Source organism: Pyrus communis, chromosome 1 (genome assembly GCF_041283825.1).
Source record: "Pyrus communis isolate YQ-2024b chromosome 1, ASM4128382v1, whole genome shotgun sequence".
Classification (NCBI taxonomy): Eukaryota; Viridiplantae; Streptophyta; class Magnoliopsida; order Rosales; family Rosaceae; genus Pyrus; species Pyrus communis.
In genome coordinates, this window is record NC_142565.1 from 3,402,554 (window position 1) to 3,412,941 (window position 10,388).

Sequence of the window (10,388 nt, forward strand, 5' to 3'; positions counted from 1 at the left end):
ACGAATGTCTAATTTTTAAAACACTAGGTAGTTATATAAAATGTTTTAAAAAAATTGTGACCAACTTGAACTTACCTCTAAAGATTGGGAAGTTCATATGAGCTTAACCCTAAAATATATAAAGTTTAATTTGCAAATAGAGGACTGCCAAGTTTGTTGGTTTTTTGCCTCGTATAACATTGGGCTCTCCTAGTATTTGTATTATGTAATATTCAACTTATGTTGTCTCTACAATATAAGGCATTACAGCTAATCAATGATTATTTGGAGCGAAAAATATTTGGCATCGTGCAAGTTTAATTTTATATTTGCCATCAATTATTAAGATACTTGCTATAAAAAATAATATACGATGTTTGCTTGAACGTTAATGAGATGCCTCCCGGAAACTCATCTAATTAGTCATTAATTAACTAAGCAAGCTAGCTCTATATATTTCAACGGGAAGATTAGCCAAGGGGAAAATCTTATTCATATCTTGTTCATAATTTCCTTTTTTCCCGTCAATAATAGCACCCTTTCTTTAGTCAATAGTAGTTTTCTTCTCTCTTTCAATTTATTAACCAAGAGGAAAATTTGACAGTTTATTTCGAAAATTCTACAATTTTTATCAAGTTTATTCAAAACGATGAGGAGTCAAGCTCTTACAGTGAAGTTATAAGCACTCTCATACACACACACACACACACACACACACACACACACACACACACACACACACGGTTTAACTAACACGGTTTAGCCCATCGTTTTTCCAGACAAACTAATACTAAAAGGACAATAATTATATAATCCTACTTTCCTAGTTGGTACTTGTTAATTTTTGATATAAACATTTTCGAACATGGCCAGTTGGATTGCCACAGTGCCCCCTATATATATGTCAGCCTTCCATATTTTATCCCCAGCAAACTTGAAGCTAAAACGTTGGGATTTGAGAGAAAAGAAGATCTAGAGCTTTACTCACAACTACACATACAAAGAGCAACATGGCTTGCTGGTCTGCTGAGAATGCCACAAAAGCCTACCTCAATACCCTCAAAATGGTGAGTCTTCTTTTACATTATTTTCCAAACGCTTTTTTCTACAGTTTTTGAAACTTTTATGTCAGATTTTTCTGTTTAATACCATCACTTCTAACTGGTTTTTCCTTGTGTTTTTAATTCAGGGTCAGAAGGCAAACGAGCCAGATGTGATCGAGTTCATTTCAGCCCTAGCAGCAGGCAACAACGCACAGCTAATGGTTGTTGCATGCGCTGGAGCTGCCGACTCCAAAACCCTAGCCCTAGCTGCCGCTGCTCAGCAAACTGGCGGCAGAGTTGTATGCATTCTTCGCAGTAACGAAGAATTACACTTGTCTGAAAAAGTCCTCGGCGCCAACGTTTGTCACATTGAGTTTGTTATTGGAGAAGCTCAAAATCTTCTTTTAAATTACTACAAGGAGGCGGATTTCGTGCTCATCGATTGCAACCTCAAGAACCACGAGGCAGTTCTTAGAGCGGTACAGGTGGGGAGGAAGCACAACGGAGCTACTGTTGTGGGGCATAACGCCTTCGGAAAAGGATCGTGGCGGTCCGGTGGATCGAGGACTCAGTTGTTGCCTATCGGAGGAGGGTTGCTGGTTACAAGAATAGCAGCAGAAAATGATACTGCAAAAATGATTGGAAAAAAGAGTCATTGGGTTGTGAGGGTTGATAAATGCACTGGTGAAGAGCATGTGTTTAGGGTTAGATCATCGATTCCACATGGGAAAGGGATTTCAGCTTAGGGTTAATTAATTAAGAGGATAATTAAGGTTTCCTTCTATTAATATTGCTTCTCTAAATACCAAATGAAGCAAATTAGATTAGATATTATTAGTTATTTTTGGAGTTTTGAAGGTTCTTATATATATGTAAAATCTGAAATGTGTATAGCAAGTGATGTTACATGTAATAGTTATATATATTACGATTATAAATATAAGATGATTAATTAAATTTAAAGCTGTAAATCTTGAAAAATTAAGGCAGGTTGTGCAGAACCTGCAGAAAGCACATTCTCTAAACACGTGAATTAATAGTTTGAAATTATCAGTTAGCCCGTGCAGACTTTGTTTCCTCCATGTATATCCATATTTCTCATCACCTTCTTACGAATCTTAGTCGCACGTTCTCCTTATTATCTTATGGTTTTCTCGGAATCGAGTCACGTTTATGAAGAATTGAAAGAAAAAGCTCCTGGCAAGTGACAAGTTTATCGTAATATAAGGTTTGTATTCGGTAATTCAGCCTACCAAGTACTTTGATTTTATAAACAATTTTTGCGATTTGATTTCTTGAAGTTCTGAACTATTCACACAGAGGGGGCGTTGAGGAGGAGTGAAAGCTGCAGTCGCACAAGGCCTCAAATTTGAAGGGGGTCCCAAAAATTTTGTCATCTAGTATTTATGTATATTGATGTTCTATATTTAAAAATTGCTTTTATTAGCACTTTAAAATATCATCATGCACTCCTTATAAGTCTAACCTTTTTCCTTTCTAAATATAAAAATTTGGAGTACAATGAGATATTTTGATGCCAATAATAAGGTGAACACCTTAAAAAGGGAATTTTTTTTTCAATTTTATTTATAATAATGTTATTTATTCAAGTGAAACATTAAAGTTAGAGTTTTGAAGTTTTTTGTTTATGTTTGGTTGTTTAAGATTGAACTGCTTTTGATTATTTAGTGAACGTTATGTTTGTAGCTCTTTTTACTTATTAATAATGACATTTTTAAACTTGCAATCAATGAGTGCTAAACTTTATTGTGATTTAAGTGACTGTTTTCTAGTGTCAATAAATTGTTCTACCTTTTTTTTAAACTATCTTAAGGAGAAGCCTTTTGATAAATTTCATACAGAGCTCCCAAAATCTCAAGGATGGTATGAAATTGTATGAAGAACGACACTGTATAAAAGAAAATTTAGAGAGAGAAAGCTATGTTGTTTACATTGTGATCTATCGAATTAGTTACTTAGAAGCTTATAGACTTAGCCTAGTACAACCAACTCAAGTAGACTTAATAAAAGTCAATTTTCACCGTTCACTGACTACGGAGAAAACATGTTTAGAGTGATGAGATTACTTTTCTAGAAAGTAAAAGTTTTTTGGAAATGCATTTTATTATTAACGCGTTAAATTTTTTACAAGTGTTATAAACTTATTTATGTTAACTGTGTAGTCAAAGGGTTTTTGGTCATGAAGTGAACGGTGAAATCATAATATTGAACTTAGGGCGTGTTTCGCCGTTCACTTCACCCCCAGCTAGCCAACTCATGTTCTTTTATAACATAAGAACTTGGAGAGTGTTTAATTTAACCTCAATACAAGATTCGATAATGTATCTCTCACCCATTTAAATTATCATCTTTACGACCAATCATTTAATGCATTGCTTAGTTACATGCTCACGTATGCTACAAGGTTCGGTGGCTTCCCCCTACAAGTAAAAGAGAGCTGAACTGTGGAATTATTGTATGGGTTAGGCAGCTTCTTCAAGCCCAAAAACTACAAGAACCTTCTGTCTGGTGCCCATATAGTTCTGTAGACACCAGGGTATAGGGTTAGAACCAAATGCTTAAATTATGAACAACTTGGCAATTAATCAGTACAAAAGCCTAATCATACTTCTCTATGATTTGGAGACAAGGAGATCCTTCAAACTGATGTCTTGGTTTGCAGGCCAATAGATCACCGCCGATGAAAGTAATCAAAAAAGAAATATGCACTAAAAAACATGTGATTAATAAGAAAATCCCTCATAATATCCAACCTTAACAAATGCCGGTTTAACTAGTTGGCAAGGGTAGTATGCCTCCCCCCTCCGCTACGCCCAAGTTCAAATACCCTTCCCCGTAAATTAGATTAGATTAGAATTTTACGTTGTCGAAATATAAAAAACCATCTAAAGGCCAGTAGTAGGCTACATTAAACAATGGTCTAACAACATTCACAACAAAGCTTGGTCCTCAAGAAAGAGGACACAACATTACAACATAAAAATCCTAGAATTACATCCGAAGTTAGCAGTTAGTTTTCAGCTAACCATGAGTCGTCCATTACCAATCTGAATAGTCCTGACGCAATGGTTGAACAAAAAAGACAGTACCCAGGAGTCAGACACAACTGCTACAATTACTCAACTCCTGAACAACTTCTTCCATGGAAGGTCTCTCAATCGCAGACTCATGGGTGCAAAGCAAAGCAGTCTTTGCAAGCTTGGATGCTTCGTATTCGAAGAACCTTCCATTGAGGTTTTGGTCGATGAAATCTTGGAACCTGCCTGACTCAGCCCCAATGCGCATTGCGTTGGTGACTTCCCGCTTCCCTGATAGGATTTGGAGAATGAGCACCCCAAATGCATAAACGTCACTTTTCTCTGTGAACCGTCCTGTGGTGGTGTACTCGGGAGCTAGGTATCCCATTGCAGCGCTGACCTTGAGTGCTGAGAAGACAACATCATTGGTTAGAAGCTTGTGCAGGCCAGAGTCGGAAAGCAAGGGGTTGTATCGCTGGTCGATCAGCACCTTCTCAGCCGAGATGTTTTGGTGAACAAGGGGAGGTTTGTTTGGCTTGTATCCATGTAAATAAGATAGACCTGACCAACAGAACAAAGCTCAGTACAGATAAATCAGAAACTGACACCATGTAAAATAGCTAAAAAGGGAACATATACTGACCTTTAGCAATGCCCTTCACAATACAAACCCTAGTAGTCCATTCAAGAACATGGCTGTCGCCGTCCTTGACATCAAGATACTGCAGCAAATTTCCATTAGGAACAAAGTCATAAATGAGGAAGCATTCTCCCCGGCCCTTTGAGCAACAAAACCCTCTCAACTTCACCAAATTTTCGTGCCTCAACGAGGTTAACATGTTCAATCCCTTCAAGAATTCAGATTCCTCCGTCTTGCAGCATGATTTGCCAATGCTCTTAATGGCAACAGCAGACCCGTCTCGTAGTATTCCTTTATATGTTGCAGAGAAGTTACTCTTACCCAATAAATTCACCTCTGAGAAATACTGAGTAGCCGTCTCCACCTCTTCCAAATTGAATCTAAAGCTACCGAAGACTTCTTGTGCAAACGCACTTAAATTCCTCCCACTAGCTAAAGGATCCCAGCCGTTGGCATACTCAAGGCTGATGAGAGGAGATCCATTCTTCCTGTAAACTCCATTGGCTTTGGCCTCGTCAGTACTAAAACGGCCATCAGCGATATCAAATGAGTTACCAAGCTTCTGTTTCCTGCGTCGGTGTTGGGTAAAGAATACAAACACCACACCTGATAATGCAATAGTTACTACAATGACACCAACAACAACAGCAACAGAGGCTTGATGGGATTTTGACAAATTGGAGCAATGAGTTTGGTTGCATGGCAAAGGCACATTTGCAGTTTCCGGGAAGTCTCTTGTTGGCACGCCAGCTCCAAAGGGTTCGGGTCTACTCGCGTTGGGATGACCGGAAGTAGTGCAGGCGGTTAAGGACATGAATCCAGCTCCACATAATCCCAGATTGTTTTCATAAGAGAATCCTTCATTAAGTCTCTTCAAAGCTGAAATTGATCAAGGGTTTTATTACTTTTTCAACATTTTAACATGAGTAATGGCTACTGCAATTTCTTCTTCTAAAGGTCGAATTTGAGATGTTAGACTGTTCTTACCAAGAGGTACATTGCCGGATAGAGTATTATTCCGAACGTCTAGAACTTCAAGCACCGGGGCATCAGCAAGTTTTGTGGGAATAGAACCGAAAAGATGATTGACACTCAAATCCAGTCTCATCAACATTTCTAAGTCCCCCAAACTTGCCGGTATTGCGCCGGTTAAGTGGTTAGATTGCAGAGCAAGAACGCTCAGGTTTTTCAAAGATCCCAGCTGCGTGGGAATGTTTCCGGTGAGCTGGTTATAGCAAAGTTGCAAAACTGAAAAGTAAACACAAACCCTAGATAAGCAGAGCATCAACTGATACAATACAAATGGGGAAATTTAACAAGTTTGAAACTTTAATAACAAGTCATTTGGGAAACAGAAAGCACTTAAATCAGCCAACACAATAAGTGCTTTTTCATCTATGCAAATGAGTAATCACATGAAATCAAAGCTACTTGAATAACCAAAAATAGAAACAAAACATACAAAAACAAAATTCAAATCTTTCAACAGCCACTCTTTATGTACTTAAAAGGTCTGTTGGGATTGATTGCTTGGAAAACCTAAAATTGTTTTCTGACAACTAAAAAGCACTTACAATGACATTTGATGGAAACTGGGTTGTAGTAAAAGTGCTTTTTGGACAAGCTTGAAGAAGCACTTCCAAATTCTTTTCCAGGAAGCACTTCCAATCCAAGTGCTTTTCATGGAAGCACTTCCTAGTGTTTATTTTCAATAAAATTTTCGCCATATTTAAAATAAAAGTACTTCTGCTAAAAGTGATTCTTACAGAGGCAGTCCAAAAACTAGCCCTAAATCATTCAGATTAACTTAAATGAAACAAAAAAAACCCACAAAAAAAATCAAAGCTTTTTCAGAAAAAAATTCAGCTAACCTTGCAAGTTGCTCATATTTCCGATCTCGGGAGGGATCACTCCAGAGAGATTATTCACATTCAAATACAAGTCACTCAGCTCCGTCAAGTTGGCAATCTCTCTGGGAATCTCTCCATGCAGAGAGTTGTAATGCAAGTAAATGCCAGTCAATTGCTTGAGCCCTGCAATGGAGGGAGATAGCTTCCCAGTGAAACCCTTTCCCTGCAGCGAAATGTTAGCGACTTGACCCGCCTCATTGCACCCTATTCCTTCGAAGGACCCGCTGCAAGGGTCGCCATTGACGGTCCACGAAGAAAGATACAAGCCTTGCGGGTCCAAAAGCGCTTTCATGTCCAAAAGTGCTTTTAACTCTGCGTTTCCACAAACCCATAAGGGGTTTGTGAAGAAAATCAGGAAGGAGATGAGAAGAACAGCAAAAGCCATGTTTTGGTTTGGGGTTGAAAATGGTGGTTTTCTTCTCTGTTATAAGAACCAAGCTAGTTCTCTCTCTCTCTCTCTGTCCTCAGTTTCTCTCTCTAGATCAAAGAGATCGTGATCACTGTCTGTGAGAAGAGTCAAAAGTAACAGAGGGTGTGGTTAACTTTCTTCAGTGGGAGTCTGCTAAAAGTTGTGAGAGGAATAAGAAATAAAGAAAAATAGAAGAGAGAATGGCTTAGTTTGGACCGTTGGATTGGTTGACTTGTTGATTGAGGGAGTACAGGAGCAGGTGTGGTGTTGCTGTATGGGAGTATTACCATTTTGGGTTTAGAGGACATGGGAAGAGTTAACAAAGCTACCCTGCCCTTTATTTTTTATCTGGGGACATAAAACCCATAGTTTTAACTTGTGCAAATGGATTTTAGAGAACCAAGGAACCACAAAACTAAAAGAAAGAAAAATAAATAAACAATAAAAGTGCATGGGAAGAAAATAAAGTGACAAAATTACTTATGCTTTATCGAGCTTAGTAATGGGGATTTATAACTAAGTGAGTCATTAACATAATTAGTTGTATGATGAATGTGTTAAGTGAGTGAAAATTCATTATTTTTTTATGTTGAGATCAAATTCAGCACATCTATGCTTTCAAAATTGTACGAGAGATCCCACCTCTAATATAGATGGATAGCAAATCACCTTTTTTTTTTAATAATAAAAGGATGATAAGGGATTAGGCAAATCAAACTACACATAAGGCATGGTTATTAGTCTGAAGAAAGTTGCGGTTTTACATAAAACAATTGACTATTAGCTTTTGCATGGTTTGGTCTTTCACTGATGCAGGAATTTGTCTTTGTATTCTCACACGCCCCTCACGTGTGAGAACATTCAAGTCTAACACATAGACAATACAAACTGAATAATGTGGAGCACGTATGGTCGTGAACTTCATGCGTGAGTCAACTTGCTCTAATACACTTCCAAACACGTTGGACTTTACAACTATTAAAAAAACTAAAACACTTCCAAAATTTGTATTAACACCATAATTCTAAATATTATGCCGAATAACCCAGAAAATGATAGGGTTATAACATGTTGATAGATCTTAAAATTTATAGATTGATCACCAACATTGCTATTTTTTGTTGTTGGACGCTAACTTGCACTTGAACATTTACCTCTTTTTTCTTATATATTTTACCCTAATCAAGGGTGAAAAATATAAGAAAAAAACGGTAAAATAACTAGGGTTGTATGTTCGTAGTCGAGAAGAGATCATTTTCGGATCTCTTTCATCAAGGTTACCAAATCAAGTGATCAGAATCTTTCGAATTTCTTCCAACGGCCCATCTATTTTGACTTCTTAAAAACTGTAATAATTTTTTGCTATTTAATGAAATTTAAAAAATCTAGATCATTTGATCTGATGATCTTGATGGAAGAGATCTGAAATCGATCGACCATATGTGGTGAGCCACGGCATGACTTACCAGTTAAGGGACCGGCGTCCTCGAAACGGAGATTCCCTCGCCCAAGTACGCAGTTCGAATTCAAATAGTAAGAATCCACTGCATGCAACCGCATAGGAAACCCCCAGCAATTTCCCCAATCTAGTTGGTCCAAACTTATCAAACTACCCTGGAAACTCCACGTGTCCGGTGCTCATAGACCTAGCCGTGTACGAATACCCAAAATTCAAATAAAATGCCATATTTAATGTCTGGGACTGGGTTGGTTGGGAGAGTGAATAATTGGTTGCTTCTTTTTTTTGGTAGGGTTGTCTTTCTCTCTTTGGCTGTGCCTGCCGTACCAGAAATTCTGACACCACACTGCTGCCATGTCTTCAGTCCAAAGACCATTAGTTCTTGTCTTAGCTAAAATAATTTGTATGCCCTTTGTTATTTTCTTATTTGTTTCCTTTTCATTTGAATTTTTCGAACGCATTCACATTTTTCGGATAGCGACGTTCTCACTTGAATTTTTTTGCATTTTATTTTTACAACTCTCATTTTTATCATGGATGTTGCTTGCTTGACCATCAGAATCATCTAATTTATACGTCACACTTTAAAGACCTACTTTCTTAAAAATAAACTAAATTAGAGTTTGTTTAACTATAAAATTAATGCTATAAAAAATTTATCACTTAGTATTGTAGTTTGGTGACAATCATTTTAACTCAACTCTCTCATTTGTTCTTTTCCTCCGCCCCTTATTTCGATCATCCTCATTGTCATTTCTCTACCAGCAATCCATGGCTTTTGCGATCGGAGCTTCATCGTCATTGAAGCTCCTTTTCACGCCTTCACCGCCAACTCCTTTTTTCCCTTATAAGTGTTGTAATATGAGAATTATAGTACCAAAAAAGAGAGGCATAGGGAAATTATATATGGGAATAGGATGGTCCAACTCCAATATGTGATATAGGGTACCCTATAATAAATTGGTCCCCAAAGGAAAGGTTCTCATTTGCTCTTCATTGAGTGATAATAGTGCGTTTCCTCTCCTTATTCTAGAGGGAGATAGCCACCCCATGCAGTACTGTGGAAGGGAAGGACCATTTCTCATCTCTCATTGGAAAAGTTCACATGCCTTTCCACTTGCCTTGTCTCTGTCCTTTTAAAACGGGTGGACTTGTTCTTATAGAATTAATTAAGGTACTTAAGTTGGTTAATTAGCATTATATTTAGTATTTAAACGAGCATAGATCGGTGGAATTTTAGTTCCCTTTAGTTAAAAGTTGTATTTCAACTTCTGCCAAAGTAGTCGAAAGCACTTTTGTTAAGACTAGCACAGTCAAAATTGGCTTGGAAAAATCCCTACAATGCTCTTTTGGAAAAACGTACGCATGAATTGCTTTTGCTATGAAAAATGTATTTTTTAAACGGTGGAAAAGCTACACCAAACAGAAAGGAAAGACTTGTTTAATGACAAAATCCAGCCTCAATTGTTTGCGGACAAAATATATTTTAAAGTGATTATATCTAATCATCGTTTAATCTGATCACATAATAAACGAGAGGACAATATATCTTGGATAATAAGGTGATGTATATTTGAGATTGTAATAGAAACCACATTGCTTGTAATTTGGTGAAAGCAACCGATCAATTGGTGTTTGTGAAAACAGGACCACACTAGCTACCTTAGTTAGCATAAGTAACCAATATTTTGAAAACCCCAACATAATCTATATCTAACATGGACTTTTCAGACAGAGTTCCAGACCTTCGATATATGAAGTAGAACCCTTGAAACTGGAATAACTAGAACTGCACAACGAAAGCGCTTATTTCATTTGATATATATATATATGTATGTATATATATATACATATATATATATATATATATATAGGTCAGAATCCGGGGGCACATGTTAGAAAATTAATCT

General features: G+C 37.3%; 2 protein-coding genes across 2 annotated transcripts; one reads left to right on the forward strand and one right to left on the reverse strand.

Moving 5' to 3' along the window:
* The first annotated feature begins 846 nt into the window (after positions 1-846).
* LOC137721144 (uncharacterized) lies at positions 847-1,979 on the forward strand. Its single transcript, XM_068460255.2, has 2 exons — positions 847-1,046; positions 1,169-1,979. Exons 1-2 carry the CDS (start codon positions 990-992, stop codon positions 1,766-1,768), a joined length of 657 nt encoding a protein of 218 aa, XP_068316356.2. The 5' UTR covers positions 847-989; the 3' UTR covers positions 1,769-1,979.
* A 1,936-nt stretch (positions 1,980-3,915) lies between these two features.
* LOC137721365 (LRR receptor kinase SERK2) lies at positions 3,916-7,190 on the reverse strand. The gene is made up of 4 exons (XM_068460461.2): positions 6,572-7,190; positions 5,688-5,948; positions 4,704-5,579; positions 3,916-4,621 (listed from the first exon to the last, which is right to left on the reverse strand). The coding sequence occupies exons 1-4, from the start codon at positions 6,993-6,995 to the stop codon at positions 4,140-4,142; spliced, it is 2,043 nt and encodes a 680-aa protein (XP_068316562.2). The 5' UTR covers positions 6,996-7,190; the 3' UTR covers positions 3,916-4,139.
* Positions 7,191-10,388: the final 3,198 nt, after the last annotated feature.